Genomic DNA, 26635 nt, shown 5'->3' with positions numbered 1-26635 from the left:
AAGGAGAGAGGGGGAGAGAAGATGGAGAGAGAGATAGAGAGGAAGGATGAAGGAGAGAGGAGAAAGAGAGAGAGAGGAGGAGGTAGAGGAGAAAGGAGAGTGAGAGAGAGGGAGAGGAAGGAGAGGGAAGGAAGGAAGGAAGGAAGGAAGGAAGGAAGGAAGGAAGGAAGGAAGGAAGGAAGGAAGGAAGGAAGGAAGGAAGGAAGGAAGGAAGGAAGGAGAGAGTGGGAGAGGAAGGAGAGAGGAAGATGAGAAAGGAGAGAGAGAGGAAGGAGAGAGAGGGAGAGCGGAAGGAGAAATGAGAGAGATAGGGAGGAAGGAGAGAGGAGAAAGATAGAGGAAGGAGAGAGGAAGGAGAGAGAGATGGACGAAGGAAAGAAGACAGAGAGAGAGAAAGAAAGGAGAGAGGAAGGAGAGAGAGAAGGATAGAGAGGAGAAAGGAGAGAGAGAGGAAGGAGAGAGAGGAATGAGAGAAAGGAGAGTGAGATAGAGAGAGAGGGAGAGAGAAAGGAGAAAGAGAGAGAGAGGGGAATGAGATAGAGTGGAAGGAGAAAGAGAGAGTGGAAGGAGAAAGAGAGAGTGGAAGGAGAAAGAGAGAGTGGAAGGAGAAAGAGAGAGTGGAAGGAGAAAGAGAGAGTGGAAGGAGAAAGAGAGAGTGGAAGGAGAAAGAGAGAGTGGAAGGAGAAAGAGAGAGTGGAAGGAGGAAGGAGAGAGGAGAAAGAGGAAGGAGAGAGAGATGGAGGAGGGAAAGGAGAGAGAGAGAGGGGAAGGAGAGAGAGGAAGGAGAGAGAGAGATAGAAAGAGAGAGAGAGGAAGGACAGAGAGGAAGGAGAGAGAGTGAGGGCGCACCGGGGAAGTATATTCACCGAGTGGCAGACTGAAAGGACAGTTACTGAAAGAGCGCTCACAAACAGGGACTTAACACCAGCTGACCAGCAGGATTTCACTCTGTAGGAAATGACTGAATAAGAGCTGTAGAGCCATTACTCAAGAAGATACTTGTGTGACATCAGAGGAACATAAGGTGGGAAAAGCAGAACAATTAGGAGGTAAGACTATTCTTGCTGAGAAACTTACATAGATGTATTTTCAAATGTATTTAGAAGTTTTTACAGATGTCAGCAGAGATTTTTTGTGTCAAAATTATGGTACATTAATACAGTATAAATGGTACATTAATACAGTATAAATGGTACATTAATTCAGTATAAATATATCAATGTTTACTGTGATACAAACAATCTATTTCATACATTATTCATAGCTTTAATTGTATGCCACATTATTCATTACATTACACATTCATTACGCTATTTCATCAGAGCTTTAATAAAACCAGTCATGGCATTACAATTAATACATGATGACATCATATCGAGATCCCATGCCCTTTACAAACTGACAACAGTTTCTTCAAGGATATAATTATTATTATTTTTTTTTAAACATTGCCTTGCCTTGATCTGAACTCCGAAGCTGAAAGGTTTTGCTGATTTGGTTTGTGAGTGCTCTATCGCCTTCAATTAGTCAACCGTTCACCCCAGGGTACAGTCAGGTTAAGTCAAGCTCACTGTGACAACTACTGTATTATTACTGGTGAAATTATGTTTTCCTAACCAAGTCAGCAGTCTGTGAATTCACTTGATCTTTGGCACACACACAAAGTCTTGAAATGCAATCCAGAATTTGTACAGCTACTAATGTTACCGTGTCACATTTCTCAGCAGTTATTTTAGTCCCGGAATTCAGGGTTTTACTACTATTAGATTGGACTGGATTTCAGCCTAGTTCAATGCTTCTGATGATCAAACCTTTCAGTGGTATCTAAACTATTCTGTTGATTTAGGAGCCAAAAGTACCTATAGCCCCTCTGAACACTGCACTTTGTAGCACTTGTTGACTATAGCACTATTTCTTTGTTGGTTTTAAGGGCTTGTAAGCAAACATTACACGGTAAGGTCTACCTACACCTGTTGTATTGTGCGCATGTTACAAATAACGTTTGATTTGAAATATCGATGTTTTGTTCCGCGAGCCACTTAGTTATCACTTTTGCCTTATGGCAAGGTGCTCCATCATGCTGGAAAAGGCATTGTTCGTCACCAAACTGTTCCTGGATGGTTGGGAGAAGTTGCTCTCGGAGGATGTGTTGGTACCATTCTTTATTCATGGCTGTGTTCTGAGGCAAAATTGTGAATGAGCCCACTCCCTTGGCTGAGAAGCAACCCCACACACGAATGGTCTCAGGATGCTTTACTGTTGGCATGACACAGGACTGATGGTAGCACTCACCTTGCCTTCTCCGGACAAGCTTTTTTCCGGATGCCCCAAACAATCGGAAAGGGGATTCATCGGAGAAAATGACTTTACCCCAGTCCTCAGCAGTCCAATCCCTGTGTCACGGCTGTTTGAATGAGCAGACCAAGATGCAGCGTTTTCGTAGTTCCACATGTTTTATTAAATCAGTGAAACCGAATGCAACAATTAACACTTTAAGTAAATACTAAACAACAAACCGTGACGCTGGAGGAACATAAACCTCACGAAGAACAATCACCCACAAACACCTGTGGGACAAACCTAAACTTAAATAGGACCTCCAATTAGAGACAATGACAACCTGCTGCCTCTAATTGGAGGTCATGCCAAATAACACCAACATAGAAATACAAACCTAGAACCAAAACATAGACATACAAAAACCAGACAAACACCCCCTGTCACGCCCTGACCTAATCTACCATAGAAAATAACACTCACTATGGTCAGGACGTGACACCCTGTACCTTTTGCAGATTATCAGTCTGTCCCTGATGTTTTTCCTGGAGAAAAGTGGCTTCTTTGCTGCCTTTCTTGACACCAGGCCATCCTCCAAAAGTCTTCGCCTCACTGTGCGTGCAGATGCACTTACACCTGCCTGCTGCCATTCCTGAGTAAGCTCTGTACTGGGTGTGACCCGATCCCGCAGCTGATTCAACTTTAGGAGACAGTCCTGGTGCTTGCTGGACTTTCTTGGGCGCCCTGAAGCCTTCTTCACATCAATTGAACCGCTCTCCTTGAAGTTCTTGATGATCCGATAAATGGTTGATTTAGGTGCAATACTGGCAGCAATATCCTTGCCTGTGAAGCCCTTTTTGTGCAAAGCAATGTTGACGGCACGTGTTTCCTTGCAGGTAACCGTGATTGACAGAGGAAGAACAATGATTCAAAGCACCACCCTCCTTTTGAATCTTCCAGTCTGTTATTTGAACTCAATCAGCATGACAGAGTGATCTCCAGCCTTGTCCTCGTCAACACTCACACCTGTGTTAACGAAAGAATCACTGACATGATGTCAGCTGGTCCTTTTGTGGCAGGGCTGAACTGCAGTGTAAATGTTTTTGGGGGATTCAGTTCATTTGCATGGCAAAGAGGGACTTTGCAATTAATTGCAATTCATCTGATCACTCTTCATAACATTCTGGAGTATATGCAAATTGCCATCATACAAACTGAGACAGCAGACTGAAAATTTATATTTATGTAATTCTCAAAACTTTTGGCCATGACTGTAGATGTGGGTGTTTGGTCAATTATATTTTTAAACAAAACATGAATGGAGTGCCTTTTTTAGCTGAGCATGGGAAAGGATGTTGAGCACTCCATGAACCATGAGTGGGATTTCCAACTGTACTCACATACTCTGGTTGGAATGGTGTGGCGCAGGGGCGGAAATCCTGGGGGGGACGGGGGGGACACGACCCCCCCATCCTGGGAAAAATATGATTTGTCCCCCCCAATATATCACTGAAACATAACTATGTAATTTAAATAATATTAATAATACGCAATGAAAGCAATTGTGCTGATTATAGACACTTAATAGCTCGTTTTTAAGTTTCAAAAGATTGCGACCCCCCCACCCTTTGCTTCACAATGGTTTGATCCACTGCCAGTTCCTTAGCTTGCGAGGTAACGTAGAGGTCGTATCTACTGTCTGAAAGGCACTCAATGCACGTAACTGACGTGAGGTTAATCCAGTCAATCGCGCACACACACTAGCTGAATATGCAGAGCTAGCGCACAAATATTAACTATTAAGCTAGCTAGTACCTATTCCATTTATGTGGCGTCGTCAAAGATGGAATCTTTGCTATCGTCAATTTATTCCAAGATCAGCATGCATGTAAGTTAGTGCTTCAAAGTCCCTGTGATAAGGTTAGCGATAAACTGAACAGAACTACACTCTCTTCTACCATTGTTTTAAATATATTTAATGGTCTCGTTGCAAAAGCTAAATTGTCGCAAGGGAACTTTTGTTTATATATTTTATTTCACCTTTATTTAACCCGGGTAGCAAAGATTATAGCAAACACCACTGAATTGGTGCTCGCTAGCTTTGCAAATTCCGCTATTGTTGGAAGCCAGCCAATATGAAACAAACGATTAAAATTACAAAAGGTTGCAGCATATGTTGTGTAAATGGTGAACTCATACACCTGTCAACTCTTGTCACTGCAATCCGTTTCACATTTGCTAGCTACCTTTTAGATCGAAGCCCATATAGAATGATAGAAGATAAGACGATAGAAGCCCATCTCCTACTGTAAATAACCTACATACTGTGTGTGTAGCCAACCAGGTAGAAAAATGGCAGAAAAATGGCAGAAAAAAGACGGACATCAGAGTATTTTTCAGTACACCAAAACGCAAAGTAAGAACCCTAGTAGCCTAATATCTCAAAGACTAGTTGATAAAATGTTCATAAGAAAGAAATGAAATTATAATGGAAATGTTTCACAATGATGTCATTAGGCAGAGCAGGCAACAGATGGCACACAGACAGCAGAGTTGGGGACAGATATGCAGGGACAGACTGGCAGAGACAGGGTCTCAGGTAAGTTTGTTGAGTCTTTGTTTGGCAACATTATGAAAGGTTCTCAATTTTTTTTACTTGTAAAATAGGAACATAATTGGAAAATGCCATGGATACCCCCACTCTCAACTTAAACTGGTGACTGAACTAAGATTTGTTAAAGGCAATGGTATTGCTGTTGTGATTAGTTGTGTAGTTTTGGGTACTGGTAGTTAGGAGTACGGCAAACACCTTATTTCTTTGGTTCCTAAATATACATTTACCATATTAAACGTAGGCTATGTGTTACAGCACTACTTTTGGTGTCCCCCTCAGGAATTGCTCTTGAGAAAATGTAATGTAATTGTCCCCTCCAAAGTTGATATCAGATTTTCGCCCCTGGTGTGGCGTATACTAATTATAAAAAATATTCATGCCATTAGACTGCTGATTGGCCCTCTCCTGTCAATGACCCAACATGACATCATGTTCTATGAGGAAATGGCAAGCATTTTTCTAAACGGTCTGTTTGAGATACAAGTTTGAGGTGGGGTTTTTGAAGTGTTTTTTTTTCTTCCTCCAAACTATACGTTAGCCACAAATACGACTATTGGACGAGTCAACTACATTATTTGGGAATGAGTTCACAGAGTATGAACTTTTCACTGGACAGTTACTTAAAACCTCCAACCAACAAGGAAAAGTGTAAAAAGCGCAAAAACAGTCACAACCATCAAATGTATACAAACAGGCTTCGTGAAATAACACGAGAGAAAAAACACGCAAGCCTAGTGCGTACAAAAACACTTATCACACAAACAATCTTACACAAAGACATGAGGGGGAACAGAGGAATAAATACCTGTAAATTGATTGGGGAATGAAAACCAGGTGTGTAGGGAACAAGACAAAACAAATGGATACATGAAAAATGGAGCGGCGATGGCTAGAAAGCCGGTGACGTCGACCGCCGAACGCTGCCCTGAACAAGGAGAGGAGCCGACTTCGGCGGAAGTCGTGACAGTACCCCCTCCCCTGATGCGTGGCTCAGCGGTGCGTCGACACCGGCCTCGGGGATGGGGGCGACCCGGAGGGCAAGGCACGAGAGGAGGAACTCCCGCAGCAGTTCAGGGTCCAATACATCTGCCACCGGAACCCAGCACCTCTCATCCGGACCGTAACCCTCCCACTCCACGAGGTACTGAAGGCCCCTCGCCCGACGCCTCAAATCCAGGATGGAACGGACGGAGTACGCCGGGGCCCCATCGATGTCCAGAGGGGGTGGAAGAACCTCTCGCACCTCAGACTCCTGGAGCGGACCAACCACCACCGGCCTGAGGAGAGACACATGGAACGAGGGGTTAATATGGTAATCGGGGGGAAGCTGTAACCTGAAACATACCTCGTTCACTCTCCTCAGGACTTTAGCTTCTGGCAGGTCAGGCGGAGGGGCCGGTTTCGGGTCGAGAGCCAGACCCTGTCCCCCGGGGCCTCACTGTGGTGATGGTCTGCGCTGGTCTTTTGGCGCAGCGCGACCTGCTGGAGGTGACCATGGGCGGCTTCCCAGGTCTTCTCCGCGCATCTGAACCAATCGTCCACCGCAGGAGCCTCGGTCTGACTCTGATGCCACGGTGCCAGAACCGGCTCGTACCCCAATACACACTGAAAGGGGGAGAGGTTAGTGGAGGAGTGGCAGAGCGAGTTCTGCGCCATCTCTGCCCAGGGCACAAACGCCTCCCACTCCCCCGGCTGGTCCTGGCAATAGGACCGCCGAAACCTGCCCACATCCTGGTTCACTCTTTCCACCTGCCCATTACTCTCGGGGTGGAGGTGACGTTCCATGAACACCCTCCAGACTCTCGAAGTGAACTGGGGACCTCGATCAGACACTAAATCCTCAGGCACCCCGTAGTGCCGGAAGACGTGTGTAAACAGGGCCTCCGCAGTTTGTAGGGCCGTAGGGAGACCGGGCAGAGGGAGGAGACGACAGGACTTAGAGAAATGATCCACAACGACTAGGATCGGGGTGTTTCCCTGTGAGGGAGGAAGATCCGTTAGAAAATCTACCGACAGGTGTGACCAAGGCCGTTGTAGAATGGGTAAGGGATGTAGCTTACCTCTGGGCAGGTGTCTAGGAGCCTTACACTGGGCGCACACCGAGCAGGAGGAAATATAAACCCTCACGTGCCGAGCCAAGGTGGGCCACCAGTACTTCCCAGTCAGACAGCACACCGTCTGACCAATCCCCGGATGACCAGAGGAGGGTGATGTGTGGGCCCAATAGATCAACTGGTCACGGACAGCAGACGGACCATACTGACGCCCGATGGGACACGAGTGGAGCGGGCTCTGTACGCAACGCCTGCTCAATGTCCGCGTCCAGCTCCCACATGACCGGCGCTACCAGGCAGGAGGCCGGGAGAATGGGAATCTGATCCATGGGCCGCTCCTCTGTGTCATACAGCCGGGACAGTGCATCTGCTTTCACACATGGCCAGCAGCATACCACCCTGCATCCCACTGCTGGCTTGCTTCTGAAGCTAAACAGGGTTGGTCCTGGTCAGTCCCTGGATAGGAGACCCGATGCTGCTGGAAGTGGTGTTGGAGGGCCAGTAGGAGGCACTCTTTCCTCTGGTCTAAAAAAAATATCCCAATGCCCCTGGGCAGTGATTGGGGACTCTGCCCTGTGTAGGGTGACGTCTTTCGGATGGGACGTTAAACGGGTGTCCTGACTCTCTGAGGTCATTAAAGATCCCATGGCACTTATCGTAAGAGTAAGGCTGTTAACCCCGGTGTTCTGGCTAAATTCCCAAGCTGTCCAGCATACCATCATGGTCACCTAATCATCCCCAGCTTACAATTGGCTCATTCATCCCCCTCCTCTCCCCTGAAACTATTCCCCAGGTCATTGCTGTAAATGAGAATGTGTTCTCAGTCAACTTACCTGGTTAAATAACAGTAAAATAAACATTCTGGGAACCTGGTCTGTAGGACAGGTAGGACAGGGTAAAGAACATGGCCCACCTTGCCTGATGAGGATTCAGTCTCCTAGCTGCCTGGATGTACTCCAGGTTGCGGTGGTCAGTCCAGATGAGGAAAGGGTGTTTAGCCCCCTCAAGCCAATGTCTCCACGGCTTCACAGCCAACAGCTCCCGGTCCCCCACATCATAGTTCCACTCTGCCGGGCTGAGCTTCTTTGAGAAGAAAGCACAGGGGCGGAGCTTCGGTGGCATTCCCGAGCATGGCTCCGATGCCAGCCTCCACTATAAATGCCAAAGAGGGATCCAGATGGGCCAGCACGGGAGCCGAGGTAAACAGAGCTCTTAGGTGCCCAAAAGCCCTGTCCGCCTCAACCGACCTCTGCAGACGTACAGGACCCCCCTTCAGCAGTGAGGTAATGGGAGCAGCCACCTGTCCAAATCTCCGGTAGTAATTGGCAAACCCTAAAAATCGCTGCACCTCCTTTACTGTGTTGGGAGTTGGCCAATAATGCACGGCTGCAATGCGGTCACTCTCCATCTCCACCCCTGATGTGGAAATGCGATACCCTAGGAAGGAGACGGCCTGCTGAAAGAACAGGCATTTCTCAGCCTTGACGTACAGGTCACGCTCCAACAGTCGTCCAAGTACCTTGCGCACCAAGGACAGATGCTCGGCACGTGTAGCGGAGTATATCAGAATGTCATCGATATACACCACTACACCCTGCCCGTGCAGATCCCTGAAAATCTTGTCTACGAAGGATTTGAAGACTGATGGAGCATTCATCAACCCATACGGCATGACGAGGTACTGATAATGCCCTGAGGTAAATGCCGTCTTCCACTCGTCTCCCTCCCGGATACGCACCAGGTTGTACGCACTCCTGAGATCCAGTTTAGTGAAGAAGCGCACCCCGTGCATTGACTCCATCGCCATGGCGATAAGAGGTACCTCACCGTGATTTGATTGAGACCTCTATAGTCAATGCACGGGCGCAGACCTCGATCCTTCTTCTTCACAAAAAAGAAACTCGAGGAGGCGGGTGAAATGGAGGACCGAATGTACCCCTGACGCAGGGATTCGGAGACATATGTCTCCATAGCTACCATCTCCGCCTGTGACAGGGGATACACGTGACTCCTGGGAAGTGTAGCGTCTACCAGGAGATTTATCGCACAATCCCCCGTTGATGGGGTGGTAATTGAGTTGCCTTCTTTTTACAGAAGGCGAGAGCCAAATCAGCATATTCTGTGGAAATGCGCACGGTGGAGACCTGGTCTGGACTTTCCATCGTGGTAGCACCAACGGAAACCCCTACACACCTCCCCGAGCACTCTTGCGACCACCCCGTTGCCAGGAAATGGTGGGGTTATGACGAGCCAACCAGAGAAGGCCTAGTACCACGGGAAACGCAGGAGAGTCAATGAGAAAGAGACTGATTCTCTCCTCGTGACCCCCCTGTGTCTCCATGGCCAGGGAGATGGTGGCTTCCCTGATTAGCCCGGACCCTAATGGTCGACTATCCAGAGCGTGAACCGGGAAAAGGTCTAACCACAGGAATAATGGGGATCCCTAAACTAAGAGCTAACGCTCTGTTGATAAAATTCCCAGCTGCGCCTGAATCGACGAGTGCCTTATGCTGGGAATGCGGGGAAAACTCAGGGAAACAAACAGGTACAAACAGGTGGACAACAGAGGACTCTGGATGAGAGTGGTGCAGACTCACCTGGGGTGATGCCAGAGTGCCCTGTCTGCTGCCTCGACTCCCAGAGGGACCAACCCGGCACCGACCGGCAGTGTGCCCTCTGCGGCCACAGATGGTGCACGTGAAGGCCCCTCCTCCAGCCTCCCTACGTGCAGCCCCTCCCAACTCCATGGGCACCGGAGCGGGAGTGCTGGGAGATGGAACTGACAGAGCCCCCTCAGGACGTCCACGGGTGACCAGCAGGTTATTCAACCGGATGGACAGATCCACCAGTTGGTCAAAGGTGATGGTGGCATCCCTGCAGGCCAACTCCCGTCAAACGTCCTCACGCAGGCTGCATCGATAGTGGTCGATTAGGACCCTGTCGTTCCATACTGCTCCGGCGGCCAAGGTCTGGAACTCCAGCACAAACTCCTGTGCGCTCCTCGTCCCCTGCCTCAAATGGAAGAGTCGTTCCCCCGCCGCTCTACCTTCGGGCGGATTGTCAAAGACGGCCCGGAAGCGGCGGGTGAACTCCTCGAAGTGGTCTAACGCCGCGTCTTCCTCTCCCCACACGGCGTTTGCCCACTCCAGAGCTCTCCCCGAGAGTCATGAGACGAGGGCGGACACTCTCTCCCTTCCTGAGGGAGCTGGGTGAACGGTGGCCAGGTATAGGTCCAGTTGTAAGAGGAAACCCTGGCACTGTGCGGCCGTCCCATCATACTCCCTGGGAAGGGAGAGACGCATCCCACTGGAGCTGGATCCAGACGGGACGGGTAGAGGTAACCCCGGTTGCGCTGGTCGAGGCGCTGGAGAGACTTCCTGTCTCTCCCAGCGGTCCATGGTCTGGATAACGCGATCCATCATGGCACCGAGATGATGTAGCATTGCCGTGTGTTCCTGGACACACTACTCACTCCTCTGACCGGGGTACCTGCTCCTGCTGACTCGATGGTGGGAGTAAGATTATGTCAGGCATGTGCATACTTGTGCTGAAGTCAGGTGCAGGAGAGCAGAGAATTGTGAACAGGCGCACACTTTATTTCGGCAGGAGAGAATATAGACAGACACAGCTGCGTCCAAAAAACCTCCAATCAACAAGGCAAAGTGTAAAAAGCGCAAAAACAGTCACAACCATCAAATGTATACAAACAGACTTCGTGAAATAACACGAGAGAAAAAACACGCAAGCCTAGTGCGTACAAAAACACTTATCACACAAACAATCTTACACAAAGACATGAGGGGGAACAGAGGAATAAATACATGTAGACTGATTGGGGAATGAAAACCAGGTGTGCAGGGAACAAGACAAAACAAATGGATACATGAAAAATGGAGCGGCGATGGCTAGAAAGCCGGTGACGTCGACCGCCGAATGCCGCCCGAACAAGGAGAGGAGCCGACTTCGGCGGAAGTCGTGACAAAGGTGAATGAAAGGCACGAGAAACTTGAATGGAATAATTCATGCGACAGGGTTGGTCAGATTTGTCTTCTCTTATCATCAAAAGCCTATAGGATACAACCCACAGAACATACTGTACATATTCATGAAAAACATGTTATTGCTCTAAATCTTGTTTGCTCTGGAGTTTTGCACGGCTTTGTGTTTGTCCTGAGCCGTTGGAGCCTGCCTCTCTTCTTAGCTTTTTATCTACTAAGACAGTAATGTCAACGGATTTACATAAATTTACATAAAATATGAAACATGAAGACATCACTCTTTTATGATGCTGGATTCTCCGGACACACTAAGTGAAACATCTGGTAGCCTGATGGACACTGCTCTGTTGTCTCCTCTGTTGTCTCCTCTGTGGCGCCCAGGCAATCTTGTGTCTGTCAACAGCAGCAGCAAGCAATAAGGGCTTGTTAGAGGCATGATGGAAATGTTGTAATGTAATTGAAATGCCAAGGACAATTGACATGGCCATGGTTTGGCTGAATTGGCAGCCAGCTAACTTTCTTCTCCAGCCTGGTTCCACACAATGTGCTGCTGATAGAATGCATATGATTCCCTGCAAGAGAGGGGGAAACTCATTAAACTAGCTAATGTAAATGTATAGCCTATTACAGTCAAGATGAACACAGTGCACTAGTGAGATGTTGTCTGTTGCGTACATAAAGGAGTCTGTTTTTTTAAGTAGTTTTCCATTTTCTTCATTTTCTTGCAGATTAAAGAACAGAAACTCATTAACATTAACATAAGTTCTGTCCGAGTTTCATGTTTTTTTCTCAAACGCCTAAAACCAAATCATTCATGTCTAATCGGATGTTAATTAATTATTTAATGGGATCGTGGACATGTGGACTCTCTCTTCGACGTCTGTTCACCATGTCCTTAATCTTCCTCTGTTTATACCCGTCTCCTCCCTCTCTTTGATGTCCTCTTTAGCCATCACTCAAACGCATTGGATTAACTTCCCTTGGGTTGTCATTTTTGATGATGGACTTTCCTTGATCAGATATGAGCCACTGCAGGGGGATCGTATGTTTGTTTAGCTCCTTGCTATGACTTGTCAATATGGAGGCAACTCCAAACACCCCCCTCCCCCCCACCACCCCCCACCAGCTATTAACAAGTGTATTATATTGTATTGTATACATTATATACTGTAGATTGGCCGGCTCCTAGATCTCTATGATCCTTTCTAGAATGTCATATGACATCTATTGCCTGGCGCTGACCTCAAAGGCCTTCACGTCGCCATCAGAGGACGTTCAGAGACACCCCTGAGTGCCGTTAACTTTGGTGGTTTGTGCTCATCTGGCAAGCCGTTCAAAACCAATATACCAAGGAAGAGTAGTGGAAAAAGCTGGGGTGAGTGTCAGGTGCATGGTGCAGGGATCACAGTCACACTCCGTTGGGCTTCCATCAAGCCCACATGTATTGACACAGATGAGACTTGGATAGATGTTGTTGTCCAAGCAGTTGATTGTGAGTTGTTGGCCCGACCACCCGAACACTTACAGCTCATTTGTATCCAATGAACTCACATGCTGATAATGTAGTGCAATTACTGACTAATATACTTTAATGCCAGACCTGGTTTGGATCAAAGCACCTTGTTATCCTTGCACTCTGAAAACATTATGGGTTAAAAACAACCCAGGGCTGGGTAAATAATGGACAGAACAAACATTGGGTTATATTTGACCCAGCCAGTTGGGTCACTTAGTTGGGTTATTGAGCTATGATCCATCAGGTCAGATCAGAAGACTAGTGTGGCTTAGTATGGCCGTGGCTTTCAGATAGTTATTTTTGGCCACTCGTGAGAGTTCAATGTGCAGTGTACAAACATAACATGAACAGGAAAGACATTTATTCTCACGATAGACAAACATACCTATCTTAAAGTCAAACCCCACATTGTAATATAAACGTATGATTTTTTCAATATTATAACAAAGTGGTTACTATCCCAACATTGCGATATGCATTTGCACTTAAGGAACTCATACTCTTGTGTAAGCCTTATTAAAGCTACAAAAGTGTCAGTGCTCAACCTTAACATGTGTTGACAATACAACAGAACAGATTATTAGGAATTACATTCACGGGGTGCCAAAAATTATTATCTGAAAGCCACTTCCCTACTAAGCCACATCTCCAGTGTTCTGATCTGACCCGGTGGATCATAACTCAATAACCCAGCATCAACAACCCAACTTAAAGAAAACAGTGGGTTGTTTGTGACCCAAATGGCTGAGTTCAAATATCTCAATGTGTGTTCTGTCTAATAATTTCCCAAATTGGGTTGTTTCTAACCCAGCATTTTTTGGAGTTTGGACAATGGCCTTATGGCAAACACATAATCAAACAGGCACTATATAAAAAATAAATGTGTTTGCATGATTACTGCCTAAGTAAATTCATTTCCATGTGTCCTATATGTGCTTAGAGTAAAAAAACAACATTATGCTAGCCGTGTTATTAAAAGTTTTATTGAAAACATTCTGTGAAAGTTTTACGGAAACTTCCAAATAACCTAGAATTTCTTTTACATGGTTACATGAAAAATTCATGTAACCAGAGTAAAACGTTCTCAGAACATCCCTGCAACCTAAAAATAAAATAAACAGGGAAAATGTTCACATCTGTTCCCAAAACATTTACAAAAACATATGTTCAGGACGTGTATGGCTTCGTTCCCACAACCAATGTGATTCCAAAAACGTACGTTCCCACAACTTCCAAGGAACCAAATGTGCTAGCTGTGTCTTTTTTTAATTTAAGATCAACAAAAATTATAATTCAGTGTAATTTATGTTCATTGGGGCATGGTTTCCCAAACTTGGTCCTGGGGGCCCCACGGGTGCACATAGATTTTTTTGCCCTATTCAAATAACCAATTCACTATCAAGTTTTGCTTATTTGTGTCAGCTGTGTAGTGCTAGGGGGAAACCAAAACGTGCACCCATAGCTGAGTTTGGGAACTGAGTTTGGGAAACCCTGCATTACAGGACAAAGGTAAAGTTTCTCAGAAACTTTAAATCGCTCCCACTGAGCTTTAAACAGCCGGTAATTCGAGTTTAACCACTCTCAGTTTTCACACTGTGTGTTTATGAAAATCCTTATAGTAAAATGCTGGGAACATTATTCTGTTCAACATTAATAATCACACATTCAGACACTATCAACAGAGGGCAGCCCTTTACGTCCATATATACTAACAACATATTAATTTTGATTTTATATCCTTTTATGATCCTGCACTTTATATTTTACTAAATAACTTTTTGCTTAGTGCAGGGACTCTAACTTGTATTATCACTACAAAAGCATGTTACAGAGAATACATTTTTTTTTCTTGCGTCTGCAGGCTTCGTATCTCAACAGGATGACATCCAGGTACAACTGCTCCTTCACTGACAGCTGGGACTGCCCACAGGAGGGGATGTGTGGCAACCTGACCTCTGACCTGAACGGCAGCGGGGGACTGGTCGATGCATGCCTGACACAGGAGGAGTACCTAGAGAAGTACCTGGGTCCTCTGCGCTCCTCTGTCTTCCTCCCCGTCTGCCTCACCTACCTGCTCATCTTCCTGGTGGGCGCGTTTGGCAACTTGCTAACCTGCATCGTCATCGCTCGCAACAAGGTTATGCGCACGCCCACCAACTACTACCTGTTCAGCCTCGCCATGTCTGACCTGCTGGTGCTGCTGCTGGGCATGCCACTGGAGCTCTACGAGATGTGGCAGAACTACCCATTCCTCCTGGGCAAGGGCGGCTGCTACTTTAAGACTTTCCTGTTCGAGACGGTCTGCTTCGCCTCCATCCTCAATGTGACGGCGCTCAGCGTGGAACGCTACATCGCTGTGGTGCACCCCCTGCGCGCCAAGTATGTGGTGACACACACACATGCCAAACGGGTCATTATGACCGTGTGGGGGATCTCAGTGCTATGTGCCGTGCCCAACACCAGCCTCCACGGCATCTTTACCCTGCAGTCGGCAGCAGGAGGCACCACCAGGAAGGAAATCCCAGAGTCAGCCATCTGTACGCTGGTCAAGCCCCGCTGGATGTACAACTTGACCATCCAAGTGACCACCCTGCTTTTCTTCATGCTTCCAATGCTGACCATCAGCGCTCTCTACCTACTCATCGGCCTGCAGCTCAAACGTGAGAAGATGCTCCAGGTGATGGAGGCTGAGACAAGCTTAGGGCGCAACAGCTACTGCAACGTCCGCAGTCAGCAGCAGAAAGCCCGGCGACGCCAGGTCACCAAGATGCTGTGTGAGTATTGCTGCTACCTCTTCCACTCCCTCCTCCAACTCCCCCCGGCCCTCCTGACATCCACATAAACGTATTAATTTATGCTCATCCACAATAGCAGAGGCATGTATCTTGAATTCATTGACCCTCTCCCATCCCAGTAGACTGTTAAGTTTAAAGGGCGACTCCTGTGTGGGCTGGGTTTCTTGGGATGTTATTTATTACACACTTATGAGGTATTTTTGTGATATATTTGTAAACCCGTGAAAAAGCGACAAGCAGGGATGAATTGGGCCTAGCTCAAGACTGAGTTAAGTTGCTTGAGGGAACTTGAACGTAAAGTATGTATGCAACAAGTTTTTTTGCGCAATGAATTGAGACTGAAGGGAACGTACAACTAAGTTAGTGGATACAATAGAGTAGAGAGTAGAGTAGAGTAGTAGAGTAACTGTTCAAAGCAACTGTTCAAACATTCCCTATTGTACCTTGTTTGTTAAACTCCAGTTGCACTTTTTTTTAACAACTGCAAACCTCAAAAGCATTTTATAAGATAAAAATAAATTGGCGAAAGACAGTGACCATGTCCTTTGTCGATATATTTGTGATTGTGTCCCTCGGGCATTGTAAAGAACAGCAAAAAAACTATGGTTGTGAAAAGAACAAAGATAAAGACTCCAGCAAGACGGAGATAGATAAGCCTAAAGACCTGACTTATATGCCCTGTGTAATCTGATGATGTCTGTTTAGCATCTTTATAGCTGTTCGTTGAAAATACCCATCATATCCTGTTCTATCCCTTATCATTTCCTTTGGTAAGTTTTTAATATATGCTCTTCAAACAGACTAATCTATTGAAGATGAGATGGGGGGAAAACACTGCTCCGATAGATAAATTCATTAATTTAGCATGGTAGTATCGTTATGACTGTCCGTTTGTCATTCAAAGTAATGTTAAGAAGGTTCTCCAACAAAAATGTTATGTGCAAATTTAGTCGAATCATGACATACACTGAACAAAAATATATGTAAAATGTTGGACCCATGTTTCATGAGCTGAAATAAAAGATCCCAGAAATGTTCCATATGCACAAAAATATTATTTCTCTCACATTTTTGGAACAAATGTGTTTACATCCTTGTTAGTGAGCATTTGTCCCTTGCCAAGATAATCCATCCACCTGACAGGTGTGACATTATCAAGAAGCTGATTAAACAGCATGATCATTACACAGGTGCACCTTGTGCTGGGAGCAATAAAAGGCCACTCTAAAATGTGCAGCTTTGTCACAGTACAATGCAACAAATGCAATTGGCATGCTGACTGCAATGTCCACCAGAGCTGTTGCCAGATAATGGAATGTTCATTTCTCTACCATAAGTCGCCTCCAACGTCGTTTTGGAGAATTTGGCAGTACGTCCAACCTGCCTCACAACCGCAGACCATGTGTATGGCGTTATGTGGGCGAGCAGTTTGCTGATGTCAACGTTGTGAACAGAGTGCCCCATGGTGACGGTGGGGTTATGGTATGGGGCAGGCATAAGCTACGGACAATGGACACAATAGAATTTTATCGATAAACAGAAATACTGTGATGAGATCCTGAGGCCTATTGTGAGACCCATTTTTAAGGTATCTGTGACCAACAGATGCATATCTGTATTCCCAGTCATGTGAAATCCATAGATTAGAGCCTAATGAATTTATTTCAATTGACTGATTTCCTCAAAATGAACTGTAACTCAGTAAAATCTTTGAAATTGTTGCATGTTGCATTTAGATTTTTGTTCAGTATACTTTACAGCTGTGGTAAATATTACAAACATTTGATAATGAGGATGACGATCATGATGATGATGATGAAGAGGACGAAGACGAGGATGAAGATGATGAGGAGGGAGATGATGATGACACGGAGAAGGATGATGAGGATGATGATGACAAGGAGGAAGATGATGATGATGAGTATGGTGAACAGTAAATGCACGCCATAAAGCTCTAAACTTGGTCCCTTTCAACCAATTTATGTGAACTCAGTGTGGTTTGCTGTATTTTTTTTGTGCAGTGTGAACACTCCAAAGGAACTCAGACCCATCCAAAGAGCCCCCTGAAGTGAACCGAACTGAGACCATCTCCGGTTTGGTTCACTTGAATTCCGCAGTCTTGTTCCCCTTTGTAGGACATGTGAACGCAAAGCTCCCTAGGTTCACTTGTCATTATTCCTGCACCACACACTATTTTATTATTATTTATTCCACCTTTATTTAACCAGGTAGGCCAGTTGAGACCTGGTCAAGATAAAGCAAAGCAGTGCAACAAAAACAACAACACAGAGTTACACATAAACAAACGTACTGTCAATAACACAAAAGAAAAGAAAAATAGAAAAATCTATGTACAGTGTGTGCAAATGTAGAAGAGTAGGGAGGTCGGCAATAAATAGGCCCTAGAGGCAAAAAATAATTACAATTTAGCATTAATACTGGAGTGATAGATGTGTAGAGATACTGGGGTGCAAAAGAGCAAGAGGGTAAGTAATAATATGGGGATGAGGTAGTTGGGTGGGCTGGGTATTTCTAGTTGTCCACATACTCTATGTCAGAACCATCCAGAATGGTGATGCTAGTCGGACGGGAGGGAGCGGGCAGCAATCGGTTGAAGAGCATGCACTTAGTTTTATTAGCATTTAAAAGCATTTGGAGGCCACGGAAGGAGTGTTGTATGGCGTTGAAGCTCGTTTGGAGGTTTGTTAGCACAGTGTCCAAAGAAGGGCCAGATGTATACAGAATGGTGTCGTCTGCGTAGAGGTGGATCACTAGACTACTGCTACACTGTCAGCCCTGACATAACACCTCACACTAGACTACTGACATAACCCCTCACACTAGACTACTGACATAACCCCTCACACTAGACTACTGACATAACCCCTCACACTAGACTACTGACATAACCCCTCACACTAGACTACTGACATAACCCCTCACACTAGACTACTGACATAACCCCTCACACTGGACTACTGTTATAACCCCTCACACTGGACTACTGTTATAACCCCTCGCACTAGATTACTGTTATAACCCCTCGCACTAGACTACTGACGTAACCCCTCACACTAGACTACTGTTATAACCCCTCACGCTAGACTACTGTTATAACCCCTCACGCTAGACTACTGTTATAACCCCTCACGCTAGACTACTGTTATAACCCCTCACGCTAGACTACTGTTATAACCCCTCACACTAGACTACTGTTATAACCCCTCACACTGGACTACTGTTATAACCCCTCACACTGGACTACTGTTATAACCCCTCACACTAGACTACTGTTATAACCCCTCACAATAGACTACTGTTATAACCCCTCACACTAGACTACTGACATAACCCCTCACACTAGACTACTGACATAACCCCTCACACTAGACTACTGACATAACCCCTCATACTAGACTACTGACATAACCCCTCACACTAGACTACTGTTATAACCCCTCACACTAGACTACTGACATAACCCCTCACACTAGACTACTGTTATAACCCCTCACACTAGACTACTGTTATAACCCCTCACACTAGACTACTGACATAACCCCTCACACTAGACTACTGCCATAACCCCTCACACTAGACTACTGTTATAACCCCTCACACTAGACTACTGACATAACCCCTCACACTAGACTACTGTTATAACCCCTCACACTAGACTACTGCCATAACCCCTCACACTAGACTACTGACATAACCCCTCACACTAGACTACTGACATAACCCCTCACACTAGACTACTGATATAACCCCTCACACTAGACTACTGACATAACCCCTCACACTAGACTACTGACATAACCCCTCACACTAGACTACTGACATAACCCCTCACACTAGACTACTGACATAACCCCTCACACTAGACTACTGACATAACCCCTCACACTAGACTACTGTTATAACCCCTCACACTAGACTACTGTTATAACCCCTCACACTAGACTACTGACATAACCCCTCACACTAGACTACTGACATAACCCCTCACACTAGACTACTGTTATAACCCCTCACACTAGACTACTGTTATAACCCCTCACACTGGACTACTGTTATAACCCCTCACACTGGACTACTGTTATAACCCCTCACACTGGACTACTGTTATAACCCCTCACACTAGACTACTGTTATAACCCCTCACACTAGACTACTGACATAACCCCTCACACTAGACTACTGACATAACCCCTCACACTAGACTACTGTTATAACCCCTCACACTAGACTACTGACATAACCCCTCACACTAGACTACTGACATAACCCCTCACACTAGAATACTGACATAACCCCTCACACTAGACTACTGACATAACCCCTCACACTAGACTACTGACATAACCCCTCACACTAGACTACTGACATAACCCCTCACACTAGACTACTGCCATAACTCCGCCGCTTCAACTGTCATTGTCCATGTTGGGTCTAATGACATTAAACTCCAGCAGTCAGAGAAATTGAGAGACGATTTTAAAACATTGATAAATACGCTGCTGGAATCTGGGAAGCAGTGCGTTGTTTCCGGTCCATTTCCATCCCCACGCTACACAGATATGGTTTTTAGTCGTATACGCCAATTACACACCTGGCTTAAGGGATACTGCTGCACGATGGGAATTCCATTTGTGGATAACTTTGCAGCTTTTACAGACCGACCAGGTCTATTTCTTCAGGACAATTTACATTTTAACAGGTATGGCTCCAGCATCCTCTCCACCAACATGTCTCTTACTCTTGCCTCATGTAGAACCTCTGATACCTGACGTTGTGTATTTTCGGGGGTTGACTTTTGGGATTGTACGCTCCCATCAGACTACGTTCAATGCTCCTCTCCCAGTTTCATTAATTAGTCCCTCAATTGCAAATATGGAACAAACTACAGTTAACAACCTTTCTGCAATTCCTAGATTATTGTCCAATCACCGTATTGCGAATACTACTCACATGCAGAGAGGTATTGTTAGTAGTAATCTTGTCCCCATAAAATTGAGCTCGAAAATGGTTTATTGCTCATCCAGTGCAGCTTCAGGTGCTACCTTGGATACTCCATCTGATGTGAATTCCTGTATCAATGGCATTGGAATAATTCATTTGAATGCTAGAAGCCTGATACAAAAGTTGGACTTTATTGAAATGTTGGTCTCACAATCAAATGTTGACGTATTGGTTGTATCTGAATCGTGGCTGTGTGATTCTGTGCCTGATTCAGATGTTCAGTTGATTGGGTACAATATTTATAGAGCTGATAGAGTTGGTAGAGGTGGTGGTATCGCGATTTATGTAAAATGCTGCTTAAATGTTTCTGTGTCCATATCAACCTCTGTCCCAAAGCAATATGAATGTCTAGTTTTAAATTTGGTACTTGGTAATAATTCTCATTTAACTCTAGGAGGGGTATATCGCCCCCCCTCAGCTCCTCCTTGTACTCTATGCAGATTATCTGATATACTGTCTAATTATGCAAACTCTGAATTACTGATTTTGGGAGATTTTAACCTGGATTGGCTTTCACCAGTATCCGATAAATTAAAAGACATTTGTACTGAGCTAAATCTAACTCAGCTGATAACTAAACCAACCCGTCCCAACTTTAAGAACCCAGTAAAATCTACTCTACTAGACATTATTCTAACAAACACCCCCCATAAATACACAGCCAGTGGGGTTTTTGCAAATGATATCAGTGACCACTGCCCTATTGCTTGTATTAGAGATACCAGGCTGAAACACTCTGATCCCTGAATAATCTCTAAGAGAAATTCTCACAGCAAGCTTTTACCCTTGACTTATATCACTCTGAGTTTTTATCCACTTGCTGCTTTCTGGACCCGGTTTTAGCCCTTGCTTTTTTCTCTTCCATTGTTACCTCTATGTCTGATAAACATGCCCCGCTTAAGAATCACAGAGTAAGAAACCGAACCAGTTCTTGGTTCTCTCCTGAATTGTCAGGTCTTTTCCTGCAAAAGAATTGGGCCTGGGCCTTGGCGAGGAAAACAGGTACTCCAGCTGATTGGCTGTTTTTTAGGCAATTGAGAAATAAATGTACTGCAGCTGTCAAAAAGGCAAAATCAAATTACTTCCTTAATGCTATGACAGATTCTGCAGGAGATCCTGCAAAATTCTGGAAAACTGTTAATTCACTGAAACGGGGGAATTCTGCTGTTTCTCTTCCTAAGCAAATTACCTCAGATTCCTGTATCCTAAGTGAAAAAAATGATATTTGTGATGCTTTTAATAAGCATTTAATCTCTGCTGGTTTTTTATTTGAAAGGAAAAGTGGCCATTGTGGTACTGGCCAGTTAGTTGATTTTTCGTCTTGCTTTTCAACCGTTACTCTGAAAAATGGTAACCCTGTTTTTAGTTTCCAGAAAATAACCGAAGCAGAGGTTCTAGCTGCCCTGTGTGCCATTGATACTAAGAAATCCTTAGGCGCTGACAATTTAGACCCGTTCTTACTTAAGTGTGCTGCACCTATCATTGCTGGTTCAGTGACACACATTTTTAATCTAACATTAAGCACAGGAATTATCCCTAAGGTGTGGAAAGCAGCTTTTGTTCTGCCATTACATAAGGGAGGTGACGGTAGTGATTTGGATAACTATCGACCCATCTCTAGGCTCCCTTGTCTGGCAAAGATCCTAGAATCTATAGTCAACAAACAGTTACAGTCTTTTCTTTCTGCTAACAGTATTCTTAGCACCAATCAATCTGGTTTTAGATCTAAACACAGTACCACATCGGCCACTATGCTTGTTGTAAATGATATTGCAAATGCCTTAGATGATAGAAAGCACTGTGCTGCGTTGTTTGTAGATTTGTCAAAAGCTTTTGACACTGTAGACCATGCTATCCTTTTGAGTAAGCTGTCATCTATGGGAGTGGGCACTGATGCCTGCCGATGGTTTTATGACTATCTTAAAGATAGAACTCAGGCCGTCATGGTCGACGGGGTCAAGTCTGACTCCTTACAGTTACTTAAAGGGGTCCCTCAGGGTTCAATAATTGGCCCACTATTGTTCTCACTTTATATAAACAACATTGGTGATGATGTCAGATATTGTAAATTCCATTTATATGCAGATGACACAGTGATGTACTCTATTGCTCCAACAGCGGACCAAGCTTTAATGCAGTTGGAGTCTGATTTTAGGATACTACAGGGGTCTCTTTTACAGCTTAAACTTGTTTTAAACGCTAAGAAAACAAATGTAATGTTTTTTTCTAGGTCTAAACTCTCAGTTAGAAACACTTTTGTAATCACTAGCTTGGATGGTACTCAAATCAAACAGGTCTCTGCATATAAATATTTAGGGGTATGGTTAGATGATATGTTTTTTAAAAGAAAGCCTGTTACTGAATTGGGAAAAAAGCTCAAATTCAAGATAGGGTTCCTTTACAGAAACAGGGCTTTTCTGTCCTTTGTAAATAGAAAACAAATTGTGCAGGCTACTTTTATGTCCATTTTAGATTACGGTGATATTATCTATATGCATGCAATCGGCAAACACATTAAAACCACTGGATGCTATTTACCATTGTGCACTCAGGTTTATCACGGGTGATAGTTACAAAACTCATCACTGTATCCTATATCAACATGTGGGTTGGGCCTCTCGATCTGTGAGGCGAGAGCAACATGCTCTCTTGTTTATTTATAAATTCGTCCCGCCTAGCCCAGAGAGGTTAAAGTCCATTTTTATGCCATTTTTCTCGTAAAAAAGCGATAATATTCCAACTGGGAATCTGCGTTTAGGTAAACAGACAAAAGAAAACAAAGCATGAGGTCGACTCGGGCACGCGTCTGAGTCTCACAGTACTGTAACCAGCCACTACCCAAACGCGGTACTTTTTTTCAACCAGAGCCTGCAAAGCCACGATTCAGCTTTTTGCCGCCTTCTGAGAGCCCATGGGAGCCGTAGGAAGGGCAAGAAATTGTCAGACAGGCCACTTCCTGCATGGAATCTTCTCAGGTTTTGGCCTGCCATATGAGTTCTGTTATACTCACAGACACCATTCAAACAGTTTTAGAAACTTTAGGGTGTTTTCTATCCAAAGCCAATAATTATATGCATATTCTAGTTACTGGGCAGGAGTAGTAACCAGATTAAATCGGGTACGTTTTTTATCCAGCCGTGTCAATACTGCCCCCTAGCCCTAACAGGTTAAAGAGGACTATATGTGAAAACACCTCAAACACTGGGAATCTTTTCAACCGTTATCTGCTCCGTGTGTTTACTATCGTTACTATAAAAAAGGTCCCGGGGAAAAAAATATGATTTTAGTGGCACCAGGGGTGCTGTTTATTTGTGTGTGTAATGTGGATTAAATTAAATTAGGTGGGGGAAAAAAAGGTGGTTATGGTGCTTCTGGGAACGTTCCCGAAAGAACTATGAACAAATAGGGATTTTTTTCAACCGAAGAACGAACTCAGCTAAGCTAACAATGTAGTCAACACTGATACATTTATTAAGGTAATATAAAAAGCTGTCACGAATGGGAACCCTTCATTACTCTGGCAGTGTATCCTGAATTTTTTTATTAAAAACAAATCTAATGCAAAATGCTGTTAGCGAATGATGTCTTAAACGCAAGTTTGGAGGAAATCTCACAGCCAATTTACATCTGTGCGTACGCACAGTACAAAACAGCTACAGACTCCTCATCTTAAACAGTGCATTGTTATCACCCGATGAGCTACCAGCGGATCTAGAAAACCTCTGTTTACGACTGATATCGGATCTTTCAGTCTCACTCACAACCCTGGTAAAAGATGCCGTGGACGCGGCCTTGTCTCCCATCGTTACCACCCTGGCCGGAATGCAAACTACAATACAGGAGCAAGGCACGAAAGTAACAGAGTTGGAGAATGGCTTGTCTGGTTGCAGTGAACAAATTGTTGAGCTAGAAAAATGCTATGAAACTCTAAAAACAGAAAACAAACTATTGTAAGAGAGAGTGGACAAGATTATTGCAAATACACCAGAAGGATCCAGTTAAGTTTATCACCAGGTTTTTCGAGGAGGTCCTGGGCAAAGAATTCTTCGACACTCCCTTGGCCTTGGAACAGGCTCACCGCCTAGGCCGTGAATTCACTGGAATAGGCAGAGAGATCTCCAAATCACGACCCTTCGTTGTGCGTTTCGATGACTTTCAAGATAAGGATCGCTTCATGCAGAAAGGGAGAGAACATCCAGTGCCTTCGGAAAGTATTCAGGCTTTTTCCACATTTTGTTACTTTTTCTACATTTTGTTACATTACAGCCTTATTCTAAAATTGATAAAATATTTTTTTAATTGACCTTAACCCCACCTTTGGGATGAATTGGAATGCTGACTGCGAGCCAGGCCTAACCGCCCAACATCAGTGCCCGACCTCACTAATGCTCATGGCTGAATGGAAGCAAGTCCCCGCAGCAATGTTCCAACATCTAGTGGAAAGCCTTACCAGAAGTCTGTTATTGCAGGAAAGGGTGGACCAACTCCATATTAATGCCCATGATTTTGGAATGAGATGTTCGATGAGCAGGTGTGGTCATGTAGTGTCGTTAAAAAACCCGACCCACTGACTGCTCTTACCCTAGTCAAAATATCCTATAGGATTCCAATAATAAAAAATCCTATAGAAAATCCTATCAGATTTTGGAACCTATCCTATAGGACAAGCCTGGCCAACTCCAGTCCTCAGGGGCCTGATTGGTGTCACAGTTTTGCCCCAGCCCCAGCTAACACACCTGACTCCAATAATCAACTAATCATGATCTTCAGTTAAAAATGCAATTAGTTTAAATCAGCTGTGTTTAGTAAGGATGGGGGAAAAGTGTGACAGCCATCAGGCCCCCGAGGACAGGAATTGCATTTACATTTTACATTTAAGTCATTTAGCAGACGCTCTTATCCAGAGCGACTTACAAATTGGTGCATTCACCTTATGATATCCAGTGGAACAACCACTTTACAATAGTGCATCTAAATCTTTTAAGGGGGGGGGGGGGTTAGAAGGATTACTTTATCCTATCCCAGGTATTCCTTAAAGAGGTGGGGTTTTCAGGTGTCTCCGGAAGGTGGTGATTGACTCCGCTGTCCTGGCGTCGTGAGGGAGCTTGTTCCACCATTGGGGTGCCAGAGCAGCGAACAGTTTTGACTGGGCTGAGCGGGAACTGTGCTTCCTCAGAGGTATGGAGGCGAGCAGGCCAGAGGTGGATGAACGCAGTGCCCTTGTTTGGGTGTAGGGCCTGATCAGAGCCTGAAGGTACGGAGGTGCTGTTCCCCTCACAGCTCCGTAGGCAAGCACCATGGTCTTGTAGCGGATGCGAGCTTCAACTGGAAGCCAGTGGAGTGTGCGGAGGAGCGGGGTGACGTGAGAGAACTTGGGAAGGTTGAACACCAGACGGGCTGCGGCGTTCTGGATGAGTTGTAGGGGTTTATTGGCACAGGCAGGGAGCCCAGCCAACATCGAGTTGCAGTAATCCAGACGGGAGATGACAAGTGCCTGGATTAGGACCTGCACCGCTTCCTGTGTGAGGCAGGGTCGTACTCTGCGAATGTTGTAGAGCATGAACCTACAGGATCGGGTCACCGCCTTGATGTTAGTGGAGAACGACAGGGTGTTGTCCAGGGTCACGCCAAGGTTCTTAGCACTCTGGGAGGAGGACACAAGGGAGTTGTCAACCGTGATGGCGAGATCATGGAACGGGCTGTCCTTCCCCGGGAGGAAGAGCAGCTCCGTCTTGCCGAGGTTCAGCTTGAGGTGGTGATCCGTCATCCACACTGATATGTCTGCCAGACATGCAGAGATGCGATTCGCCACCTGGTTATCAGAAGGGGGAAAGGAGAAGATTAATTGTGTGTCGTCTGCATAGCAATGATAGGAGAGACCATGTGAGGATATGACAGAGCCAAGTGACTTGGTGTATAGCGAGAATAGGAGAGGGCCTAGAACAGAGCCCTGGGGGACACCAGTGGTGAGAGCACGTGGTGCGGAGACAGATTCTCGCCCCGCCACCTGGTAGGAGCGACCTGTCAGGTAGGACGCAATCCAAGCGTGGGCCGCGCCGGAGATGCCCAACTCGGAGAGGGTGGAGAGGAGGATCTGATGGTTCACAGTATCAAAGGCAGCAGATAGGTCTAGAAGGATGAGAGCAGAGGAGAGAGAGTTAGCTTTAGCAGTGCGGAGAGCCTCCGTGACACAGAGAAGAGCAGTCTCAGTTGAATGACCAGTCTTGAAACCTGACTGATTTGGATCAAGAAGGTCATTCTGAGAGAGATAGCAGGAGAGCTGGCCAAGGACGGCGCGTTCAAGAGTTTTGGAGAGAAAAGAAAGAAGGGATACTGGTCTGTAGTTGTTGACATCGGAG

The 26635-nt window shown here is 45.3% G+C and overlaps 1 protein-coding gene across 1 annotated transcript in view; it reads left to right on the top strand.

The window, feature by feature from the left end:
- Nucleotides 1–663: 663 nt before the first annotated feature.
- nmur1a (neuromedin U receptor 1a) overlaps nucleotides 664–26635 on the top strand; it is a 39037-nt gene continuing 13065 nt past the window's right edge. The window contains exons 1-2 of the mRNA XM_014149840.3: nucleotides 664–1049; nucleotides 14321–15233. Coding sequence (XP_014005315.1) covers nucleotides 14339–15233 — 895 coding nt within the window. The 5' untranslated portion in view covers nucleotides 664–1049; nucleotides 14321–14338. The remainder of the gene's footprint in view (nucleotides 1050–14320; nucleotides 15234–26635) is intronic.

The sequence above is a fragment of the Salmo salar genome, chromosome 16 (genome assembly GCF_965601325.2).
Source record: "Salmo salar chromosome 16, fSalSal1, whole genome shotgun sequence".
Lineage (NCBI taxonomy): Eukaryota > Metazoa > Chordata > Actinopteri > Salmoniformes > Salmonidae > Salmo > Salmo salar.
Note: the sequence above shows the minus strand (reverse complement) of the source record. Positions and strands in the feature narration are given on the sequence as shown.